At 41.5% G+C, this 11,666-nt stretch overlaps 1 protein-coding gene across 5 annotated transcripts in view; it reads left to right on the plus strand.

The window, feature by feature from the left end:
• LOC111245995 (protein DOP1A) overlaps positions 1-11,333 on the plus strand; it is a 70,618-nt gene extending 59,285 nt beyond the window's left edge. For all 5 annotated transcript variants that reach the window (XM_022795131.2, XM_086980660.1, XM_086980658.1 and 2 more), the window contains exons 11-24: positions 134-1,052; positions 1,447-1,752; positions 2,013-2,261; positions 2,424-2,683; positions 2,940-3,072; positions 3,554-3,716; positions 3,913-4,160; positions 4,513-5,378; positions 5,567-5,861; positions 6,129-6,450; positions 6,796-6,951; positions 7,259-7,678; positions 7,930-8,118; positions 8,328-11,333. In XM_022795131.2, coding sequence (XP_022650866.1) covers positions 134-1,052; positions 1,447-1,752; positions 2,013-2,261; positions 2,424-2,683; positions 2,940-3,072; positions 3,554-3,716; positions 3,913-4,160; positions 4,513-5,378; positions 5,567-5,861; positions 6,129-6,450; positions 6,796-6,951; positions 7,259-7,678; positions 7,930-8,118; positions 8,328-8,503 — 4,702 coding nt within the window. In that variant the 3' untranslated portion in view covers positions 8,504-11,333. The remainder of the gene's footprint in view (positions 1-133; positions 1,053-1,446; positions 1,753-2,012; positions 2,262-2,423; positions 2,684-2,939; positions 3,073-3,553; positions 3,717-3,912; positions 4,161-4,512; positions 5,379-5,566; positions 5,862-6,128; positions 6,451-6,795; positions 6,952-7,258; positions 7,679-7,929; positions 8,119-8,327) is intronic.
• The last annotated feature ends 333 nt before the right edge of the window (positions 11,334-11,666 follow it).

The following is an 11,666-nucleotide window of genomic DNA, read 5'->3' on the forward strand; positions in this document are numbered from 1 at the left end:
TGTTATAGCACAAGTAAAACTAACTCCATTATTTGATTGTAAAATAAAAAGCCGACTTTCCCAAGTTTAGCCAAATTTAAGTCTATCGAAATTTCTCTATATTTATATATATTTTGGGTTTCCCAAATCACAGATTCATCGTCGAAGAAACGCGGTTTATGCAAGTGGCCACCAATCGTCTCTGGGAGATGCTACGCGATGAAGACGCTCGTTATCATCTCCACGTGGCCGAGCTCTTGCAGAAACTTCACAATCTGGCACCAAACGACGGCGTATGCGAGAACGTTTTATGCCGCGGCCTTTCTTCGGACTCGGCCGAAAAACAGATCGAAGCCCAGAAGCGGTTTGCTGTTTTATGGCACCTGCTCCGCGATATTAAACAGAAACCACAAGCAACACTACGCTATTTCGACCGATGCCTTTTCCAAATGTTGGATTGCCTTACTAAAGATTCAGGACCACACAGAGCCATTTCGCAGTTCTGGCTCGAGCATTCGTTGTCTCGTGGCGACCTAAATCGTATCTTGGAGCCGGTTCTTATCGTTTTGTTGCACCCCGACACGTCACGGGTTTCGATCAATCACGTGTCCGTCCGGAAACACCGAATCACAGTCGACCAGAAAAGTCAGCAAGAACGTGAAGAGGATGTTGACCGGAAGATTTATGCTATCTCACAGGTTGCTGGAAATATCATATACCATCATAGCATGAATGAAGAGAAAGCAAAGGGTAAAAATCGTGGCGTAATTTCTCCAACAGACAGACCCATGCTAGCTCTTACGTCTTTAGATACACGAAGCATCGCTTCGGGAAAACCGGTCGGCAAGTACGTGACTGGTATGTCAGCTGTGCAAGATCTAGAGTTCCCGTTAGGTTTGGAGAACCCCCAACAACCGATGTCAGTGTTCGTCAATCCGATGGGATCGTCGTTGTCGCTCATGCACGATTTCCTCGATCCGGACTCGCTGAACTCGTCCACATCGCTGATGCCTGATTTATCTGTCGCCACACGTATGGACCATGGATCGTTACGAAAAGCTTCCTACGACGAGGTATTTTATTGCGGGATGATTAGGTGATAATTCGAAGCCGACAAACAGGCAACAATGTAGGAACACAGTCGGGAAGAACGTAAACGTCTTTGTCTAAAGACTCTTAATTCGATACCATCAAAGACATTACAGTTCAAATGTTGATATATTATATAAACACTAATATATATATATATATATATCAGCATCTATAATATATTTGCTATTACATATATATATATATACAATATATATGTATATATATAAAAGCTGCTGGATGTCCCTGATTGTTGGGGTTAATATCCTACTTACGTTTGAATTACCTAATCGGTCCTTACTGCTCCCACCGAATATTAGCACTGCCATATAGATATCACTTAATAAGTGCATGTGCTTGCATTTCTTGCTTTTCCAGATACAAAGCATATCGAACGTTTCTACGGCTCGAATAGAGGATGCCCAGTCGGAATGTTCACGCAATCTAGAGACAGCATCACTACCGGGAAATATTGGTACGATCTCAAGTACCACTGGAGCAGGCACTGCGGAGGTGGTTAATTCAATCATGGATGATCTGCTTGACGAAGCTGTAAAAAGTGGCACCGATACTGTAAGTGTCGGCAGTGAGACGCCCAATTTAAGACGGATTTTCCGTGACGGTGCAACCTCTGAGGCGCATACCCCAACTTCAGATCATGGGGTGACCCTTGAGTCATTCAAGGTTGGTGTTCTGAACGCTGCGGCCAGCTCTGCTGGGACCAATCGCCTCGTCAAACGAGAATCAGACAAAAAAAACGTATGACAAAAAGTGCTACATATGCAGTCAACTTTTTATAAAACCTAAAAATGACAACGAATGTTTATAACGAAAAAGTCAGACTGAATAAAATCACACTCTGTTGCTTTAGCACTCTTCTAGTATTAGCCGATAGATATCTGCTAATAACTAACCATTTTTGTTATACGTCTCTTTGTGATTAGCAACCAAACGCTGACTCACCAGTGCACCCTCTTCATCAACATATGCTGCTATATTCGCAAGTATACGACGCAGAGAAGGCTTTATATGCGCTCCAGTCAATTAAGAACATTGTGGACGCATCGCGAAGGGAGGCGTTATGGCAGATGGCTACCACGCACGTCTACCACGGTGGGACTTTAAAAAGGGATCCACCTGTCGATGTCCTACTCGCAAGACACCGAAAAGCAATCGATGGTGACAGTTTTCAGGTGACCATTTCTTTAATATCGACCACTCCCAAGAGTATTTTCGTATGCTCTACGTGAGACCAATAACCAATTACTATTAGTATTTCACCGCTCGACATAAAGTCATTACCTATGGTCTCCTAGTAGTCGTGCTTACATGCTTCATACTTTTCGTTTCTACAGGGCGACATGTCAAGTGAGCAGCTTAACTATTTCCGCTCATTCAAATATCTCGACGTGCTGGTTTATCTGTGCCTGCAATATCTTCGCTCATATTATCCGCACGTGCCTCAGCAAGGCCCGATGACGGCACGGGATGTCGTGGGTAATTGCAACGTTCGCCTGCTAACGTGTGATGTCCTGCAGGCGATCTTCCAAATGCTTGAGGAGCGAATGCATACTCGCAAAGAACTGCCAGGACTAGTTCTGGAGCTCCTCAACAGGTCAGCGAGAAGCGTAGAGACTAATGAGATTGTGTATGTCGTACTCTACATTGATATCTAGAGATGTGTCCGACTGCAGTGAAATCACTCAGAAAAATAAACGACCCTCCAGATGTGTTGTATACTTAGCTTTGGTTCGCCCGTGGCGTACATATCGTATTTTTGTTTCACATAGAATTTTGTCTGATTATGCTTTATATAATCTGGTTTCTACCGCTGCGAAAGTATTTATATCGTTGTAAATATACATTTACAGGTGTAAAGTTCAAAAGACCCTGCTGCATTGTCTTGTGGCCTCGGTGTTCCAGCAAAGAACTGAAAAAGAAAATGCGGACGTCTTTACCTTCCATGTAATCGACTTCAATGATAAAAAAACAGTGGAGTTTCAGGTAATTGCTATGTTCGGCATTAGTTTAAAACGTGGCTCACTAGATTAACTATTTGTAGCATTCGTTTGGTTCCCGACTATACTTATCGGTATAGCTAGCAATCCTTAAAAAAGCTACTAAAAACTACTGGAATAGCCTTATTTTTTTGCTCAGGAATAAACTGCTTACATCACAGCCTAATGTTCACAAGTGTTGATGTACAAGCAAGCATAATCATAGTGATGCCCGGTTTCCATTAAATTCGCGTTGCCAATGTACCTGGCGAGTATTTGAATAATCATTATCGTTCATTTTTTGTACAGTTTACGGTAAGTTCATTCTGCTGATGTTTATAAAGAATACCGCTTAGTTTCGTGGTATAAACACCTGTACATATCCAGCATATATTTCGTGCTATTATATTTTTCATTAAATAAACAATAAACGAGTCAATGAAATACATATTATAAATCGTACCTCTAATTTTTTTTGCCGGTCACAGGATACATTCCAAGTGCATTTGCTGAAACTGATGTGCTCGCTGATCCAGCTGGAAGACCGCGTGATCAAGCCGCAATCGGGCGGCGAAATTTCAGACAATAAAGCTGGCTCTTTCGGCAAAATCAAGTTCAAGCCTCAAATAAGCACGCTGAAATACGTGAACAGTACGTGAAATGAACACAGATCTTATCGCACGTTATAACAATCATTTGTAGCCTAAAGGCTGCAATCTTCTATACTACGATACGCTTATGAAACACCTACAAAATTTATTCAGATCTATGAAGTTGCAATGAGATAATCAATATATATTGTTGTTGTATGTCTGTTTCCGGCAATTTTTCTCCGAAATCCGTTCAGACGTTCCGATTCCATCGCAGACGATGTTCACGACCGCGGCCCTGATCGCTCTGAAACAACAACACAAGTTGCATTTACAGTCACATTGGATGGAACTGACAATGACGTCTCTTCCGTACTCGGTTCGGAACTCTTCGCAGAGCGTATCCCGTTTCATCATTCAAATTGCTAACGAACTCTGTCTCAACCTCGAGACCATTGTTAGTTCGGTACAGGCAGCTGCGAGTAAGATGGCGGCTCCCGCAGCGGTGAGTTGAAAAACAATGAGAAAATTTAGAGCTCTACAGAAAATATAGTGACGTGTTCCCGTTAAGTAATTCTGCATCGCGAGGGTTTGCCGGCAATCGGCCCCTTTGCAGAATAACATTTTAATGCTCAGCTTTTTCAACAGCATCCTGTCCCTAATGAAATATTCTCTTGTAACTAAATAATCGCACGGTTTGTTGCTGCAGGCACTTGAGATTGCAAAGCGAGCAGTGTTAATTAAAACGGAAAGTTCGTTATGCCTATTAGTAAATTAGTGTCGAACTTATGTTCGTGCTCTCAATTATATTCGATAGAAATCATTAGACAAAAAAAGTTTTCTATCTGTTTCACTAGAACTGCCCGCCCGACTACATAGTAACCTCAGTTGGCAATCTACGCACGCTGCTTCATTACTGTCTATTGGACGAAACGTCACCGTCGAGTGCCAAACAGCAGCCTCTGGCTCAGAATCCGACAGGAGCTCCGTTACTATCGAGCCTTTTCCACGCTTTCGCATCCGACACTCAGCAGAAGGACGGAGCGCATAAAGACGCTGCTGCTAACCCGGTCATGGTGACGATACGTCGAACTTTGCTTCTCGAGCTGCAGCGCTATTTATCATCACTCTTAACCGTTTGGCAGGCAATGGCCCAAGCCGAACGGGCTGAACGCGGAAGTGGCGACCACCGACCCAATCAGCTTCTCGTGGTGATGGGAGCACCGCGGCTCGTTAAGCAACAGGTGATTCAGTGCCTGCAGGCGATATCGGAGCACTACGGTGATAGCTTCCTTGCTGCTGTTGGCGCTGTGTGGCACGAACGAGCCCGCAAAAGTGGTAAGCATGGCAACGTGGTGCCGCCAATCTGGACGACTGAGCAACTGTTGCTCGTTGAACTTGTTTATCAGCTGTCGCAGCAGAAAAGCGATCTGTATTCGAGTACAGGGTCGATTCCGCCTGTAGGACAGGACCCGAAAACGGTGTTCAGCCTGACGCGTATTGTCTACTTCGTGAAAAAGATTTTCAAGGATCCGCCAAACTCGTTAGACAAAAAGAAACTCCAGAATTTAGAAGTGTCCGTTCTGCAGTTTTTGTTGGCTTATCTGCAGCATTATCCACATCCAGAGAACTTGGGCTCGGCATGCCAGTCACTTATGGGATTGTGGAAGGAAGGTCTTCAGCATCTCAACAACGTCCCGCCCGTGCAATTCCACTTGCTTGCGTAAGACCTTAGATGTCCTTCATAATTTAGCGTCTGATAATTTCATATGCTATCTAATTAGCACTGGTAGTTTTCCAGTTAAAATGATTTCTGCTAGATGGTACGTTTGCAAGAAACGTTACAAGTTTTTCTTTAATGATGGTTACAATCCCAGAAATAATTGAAAAAAAATGTTACCTACTTTACAGAATCTTGCACGAATATGTCCAAAAAGCACCACTCATTGAAGACCGAAAGGACCAAAAAGACCTCCAGGAGATCGCACAGAAGCTTATTGAAAGCATTTCCACAATAGCTTCAGCTTCTCTTGAGCAGACTACGTGGCTTCGACGTACGCTGGCAGTGAAATCAGGTGTCCAGCAGGATATCACCGAGCACGAGGACACCGATCAGATCGACGCTATGAAGATAAAGCAGCAAAGCGCTGAAACTTCCGCTAATTTGAGCGCCTATAGCGTACAAGCATTGTTTGTGCTGGCTGAGGTATTCACTTCGTCCTGATGGTTTTTCATACTGTTTATTTTGTACAAGTGGCGAATTTGTATAGGTTCGTCTTCACGAATTAGTTCTTTCTTTGGAACCCAGCCGCATATATTAGATTCCCTTACTTATATTTATCGTTCACCGTAATATTCGTTGCTCTGCACTAGGACATCGTATAATCACAAGTCGATTCGAATCTACTGTCATAAACAAGCAGGAAATATTAACATAATAATAACTGATCGGAATTGTAACTTCAACTTTCAGTTCCTTGCGCCCGTTTTGGACATCGTGTACGTTTCGGAAGACAAGGATAAAGTTGTGCCACTTTTAACCAATATTATGGTTTATGTGACCCCTTTTTTGCGGAACCACTCGAAAAACAACGGACCATCGTTCCGTGCCTGTTCGCAGCTACTAGCTTCGTTTTCAGGTTATCAGTACACACGTAAGGCGTGGCGAAAGGATGCCTTTGACCTGCTCTGTGAATCATCGTTCTTTCAGATGGACCATGCATGCTTGCATCATTGGCGAAGCATTATCGATCATTTGATGACACACGACAAGACAACCTACCGGGATTTCATGAGTGAGTGCAAAAATATTTGGCTTTTCAAGTAGAAATAGACGTTGTCTTTTTCTGATGCTTGAAAGCTACATTTCTGAATAAAGAGGAGCGCATTTATGGCCTAAATACACCCTCGAAAGCCGTGGACATATGTTTGACCAGACCAATCGTGATTAAATCATTGCATTAGCATATAGGTTCCACTAGAATAAGGTTACTGAGTGTTGCTAATTTTTTTTAAAAGGACTTCAAATAGAAAAGGTAAAAGAAATAACAAGTGAGCACCTTCTATTTTCGAAGAATCTAAAAACAAACTTTAAGCCAGTAGATAAACTAACGCAACGGAAGCTTATCTGCCACTTACAGGCCGCGTAACATCAGTGCCTCAGTCAGGCAGTCTAAACATCTTTGGTAGTAATGAAAAAGAATACGAACAACGAGCTCAACTTCTAAAGCGTCTAGCCTACGTAATTTTCTGTTCGGAACCCGACCAGTATCAGAAGTACATGCCTGAAATATCTGGTAAATTTGTTTTGCGTTTCTCAAGATTGAAACATTTCTCATTTAGTTCTTCAATCTTAATTATTATGAAAACGTTTTCAATTTCTTCAATTCACATATCTATGATTAATTCATATTCAGATGATAGCAGACATAGGGCAAGTAAAAAGTTTTAACAGTTGAAAAAACCGGGTAGACTATTTATAATCCACAACGACAATTTGAATGCCCATATCTTAAGTACCATGAACCAAATAAATAAAGATTGCTTCATGTTTCTCCCGCACTTCTAAATTTAATCTATTTACTGTTCTGCTAATGATTACAGAACGCCTGGCTGAGAATCTGAAACTTTCCCAGGTACCAATTATTCAGTCAGCGGTGTTCCTCTGTTTCCGAGTGATTCTGCTACGCATGTCGCCATCGCACGTCACATCGATGTGGCCTGGTATAATTACCGAACTCGTGCATGCGTGTTTGATGATGGAGCAAGAGCTGTTGGATTCGGAGGGTCAGAAAATAGCGAAAGCAGTAGCATCTTCACATCTGCAGTCGCTTGATTACAACCTTCAAGCGACGTCGGCCTCACACACTACGCCTGCATATTTGTCCCTATTAACGCTATACTTATCAGCGTGTAAATTACTGGACATGGCAATCGCTATGCCAGCAGATCTCTTACCGCAGTTCCAGGTCTATCGGTGGGCGTTTATCGGAGACGGTGCACCATCAGTCGATGGAAATGAAGGTTTGTATTAATTTGCTAGCTAAAATAGCTGACAACTGCTGATCTCTAGACAGCTAGTTGGTTCAGAAATGACTAAATCACAATTTTGTACCATAAAGGAAAGCGTTCGAATTAACAAGCCGACAACCTATGCAGTACAGTGTGGAGAAGTCCATTGCGAGTATACGAGTACGTTTCGACAAAGGTGCTACCGTGGCAGTTACTTTTCATGGAATTATTGTATAGATTATTTTTCGATTACTATATTACAGGGGAAGGATTTGTACCGCACATGAAACGTCTGGCGACTCTTCTAAACCAGAGATTCCCAGGTAATCGCACAAGGCTACACTACGTGCCTGGACGACCGTTGATGGATGCCACGTCGATAAAGAGCCTTGCCGACCTTCAGCCATTTTTCAACACGTTAATTGAAAGCAACAAGCCTAAAGTGATGCCCGGTTAGTGGCACTGAAATCTTATTGTTCTTATTGCGTGCACTGCGATCACACATGTTCGTTATGTTTAACCTTGTTACCCGAAGTAGTTATTAAATAATACAATACGATCAAAAAGTCTGCGCCCTGCATCAATTTTGCGTATATTGCACCATTAAGACGATTCAACTGTTGTTACTGAAGAACCGTTTACTTTTTTCTTATAATTACAGGCGAAAGCCATCCGCTGCTAGTTCAACAGCCTTCGCTGTCCCGCCGATTATCGCACGGGATTCAACACCAGACGTCGAAGAAAGAAGCACCAAAGGAACAACTGGAACAAAAGACTGCGCTAGACTATATCGAAAACATCATAGAATGCGATTTTCTTGAGTTGCGAACCAGCTAAACAATAACTAATTTTTGTATGTAGTTCGAGTCGATATGTGAGCTCAACTAGCTGGCTAGGTGCAATGGTTTCGTACTGAGCGACATAAGTTGATGAAGCCTAATTGAAGTCAACTATCTATCACCTGTGGACGAAACTGTTACAAAGTCCATGGAGTTAATATCCGACAGTCGCACATATATGTTAGGCGAATATACCAATGGCTAACTTACTTGTGATGGACCACAGTGTGGCTTCTGTTCTACGCCTAGATTACAAAATGTCGAAAATTAAAAGCGTGCAAGGACAAAAGATAAGCAAGGCATGACCTAACTACACCTAGAGGTCGACTGCAATACATTTATGCAGACCACTTCGACGTTCTTCTCTTTGTCGGCGAATTTCCTCCTTTGACACAAACGAGTTGGCCGACAATACAAACTCTTAAAGACAACTCGGTATTTTCCTCTGTAAACACACTTACTATTGTTTAACAAAATATTACTATTATCTGAAAAAGGGTCTGGAGATCGATCTTATAAAATATAACTTGACTTATACATGTTTTTTGAGATGATACGTAACGTTTGGACTAGTGGCGACAATGAATCAATAGGGTGATATCTTCTTGATAATTGCATTCGTCGTACATGACGGGATGTCGTGCTGCCATGTGGCACGTCTTGGATCGAGATTCTAACGAAAACAAGCCAGATGGAGCTGAAAGTGTTTTTGGTCGCTAATTCGAGGTGCCGCCTTACCGCCGATTAGTATCCGGCGAACCTGTAGGAACATAAAGGCAAAATCAGGAGATGGATGACCTGACCAACTTGCTAACAAAGTAGAGAGAAAATGCCTCTTGTTAGTTAGGCAAAGAGGTTTATGGCATACGAGAAAACAATGGAAGAAAAAGAAAAAAAATCTATGTGATGAAGCTGAATTATAGTAAGTAGATAACGTAGGAACTATGATATACAGGGAAAGAATATATTACCGATAAAACACGAATGACCTACAATAGCGAGAATCGGGACGGATATTAAAACGGATGTGCTATTTATAACGCGAAGTTTTTAAGAACGATGTATTCGTGGTATCGCCAAGTATTCAGTAGGGTTAAACATAACTACGACAAAAAATTGCTGATGTATCAAGCTAACGACTGGTTTTCTATGCATAAGTCCTCTCTTCAGTTGTCGGCGTCTTTGCCAGTGGCGGTTATTGAGTCGCTTAGAAGCGGCCTCAATCATTACAGCCGACAATGCCATCTCTTCCTGCGGGATGCGCAGGACATTGTGGAGCAGAGGACAAAAATGTAGTCAAGCTTTGCGGCTGTATAATTGCTTTTGTATAATTCGTCACGTGCAGGCGTGTGTGAGCGTATGTCTGTGTTCTGAGAATGTGCTATGCTGTTTCTAGATGTGCACGTGGTCCTCTGGCGTGGGTAAGTGCGTGTGGGAGAAAGGGCAAAAACGTCGAAATTGTCAAAGAAGTACTCCAGCCTCGGGGACAGGTCTAGTCTTGGTGGAATTATGCAAGAAAGTTTTTCCTCGTAGAGAAGTAACACGCAAGCGTGGATTGATGTTAACACACACACATAAGCTTGCAGTTATATATTTTGTGATCGTCACACCATTCTAAGAGATGCTGCTATTTTGTGTTTGTCAAAGAGAATAAATAAAAATCGATTTTATAACTCCTATTATTACCGCACGAAAGAACCACGTGTTTAAATCTATAACGAGTGATGTCTTTGACAAAAATCTGTCTATAGAGTCGAAGAAAATACATAAAATTTCTTAAAAGTTGGTCTTACGAAGAAAAAGTGAAACGCCACAGGAAGATATGTTGCGTGAATTGCCTCGCAACGACTCTGCGGAAGCTACGATGTTTTAGTGCATATTGTAGTAATGATCATGCAAAATAGGTGTCAAATGCTCTACTATGACGAAGGAAAGAAGATGCTTGAGATGTCGAAAACAGGTTAGCACAGGGAAACGAGATTGTATTGTTGGCCGGGATGAGCAAAGCGTCAGGTGCGTAAGCAATCATATATTGTGAATAACTTTGGCTACACCAAGATAAGAAGCGAAAAAAGGGCGGGAAACAAGAGCGCATGATAATAACAGTAAAAATGGTTAGGGTATCAAACTATATATATATATATATTACTCAGACAAAATTAGTGTTAAGTGCTCGCCTTTGTAAATGAAATGACATTGTGAAGCTATAAGCAGTACATGTGGTAAAACGAATGGAAATAATCATAACTGAAGGAATAAAATGACTTAGATAAATGGAAAGTGACAAGTCACCTTAGCAGCAGTGAAAGCGTACGAATGATAGTACAATTCTTCGCCATAGATCTTATAGGTCTTCGATTATTCCGACAGAAAGTACACAGCAAATTGAACAATGCGACTATGTATGTCAAATACACAATACGCTAATGTCGGAAATCTGGGAAGTAGCAAGGACAATAACAATCCAAATAATAAACAGATTCGAATACGTTCACAAAGATTATATATATATATATAATCTTTGTGAACGTATTCAAATCTATTACTATATATATATATATATATAGTATCGTGGAGTGAGGCTGCTGTGATCATATTAATAGTAAGGAATTAATAATGAATATGATATGGGCTGTTGATGGAGAAGACAAAGAGCAAGTGACACGAGCTGTCAGCATATGGATATATATGTAAAAAAGAAGCAGGCAAATCGAGGGAACAAAAAGGGGCAATCGATTATGATACAGGACGGAACTATAACAACACGAATAGCATTGTCGCTATTCGTTCTGGAAGCAGAGATAATAAAAACATCGTGAAAACTCGAATATATGTTAGTATTTCGACAACTATTATTTTTCTAATATCATTCGATATTACCTTTATGGTTATCGACGTGACATGCGTGCAAAGAGATTTTCACTTAAAAAATGGAAGAAAATAGGAATGGGAAACAACAACGAACCCGGTGGTTGAGGGTACCGCGGAAAACTGATCGGATAGCCGATATTCAGTGGCGACCATTTATAGTTTTATTTTAATAAATACGGGTTTTTTTAAAAAAAAACTATGGAATATTTTGTTTGACCAGACAGAGATAACTAGGTCGAAAAAAAATGCATAGGTAGCTTGAACAGATCGAATGATACTTACATAAATGT

Source organism: Varroa destructor, unplaced genomic scaffold (genome assembly GCF_002443255.2).
Source record: "Varroa destructor unplaced genomic scaffold, Vdes_3.0 BEIS01000002.1, whole genome shotgun sequence".
In the NCBI taxonomy this organism is placed as follows: Eukaryota; Metazoa; Arthropoda; class Arachnida; order Mesostigmata; family Varroidae; genus Varroa; species Varroa destructor.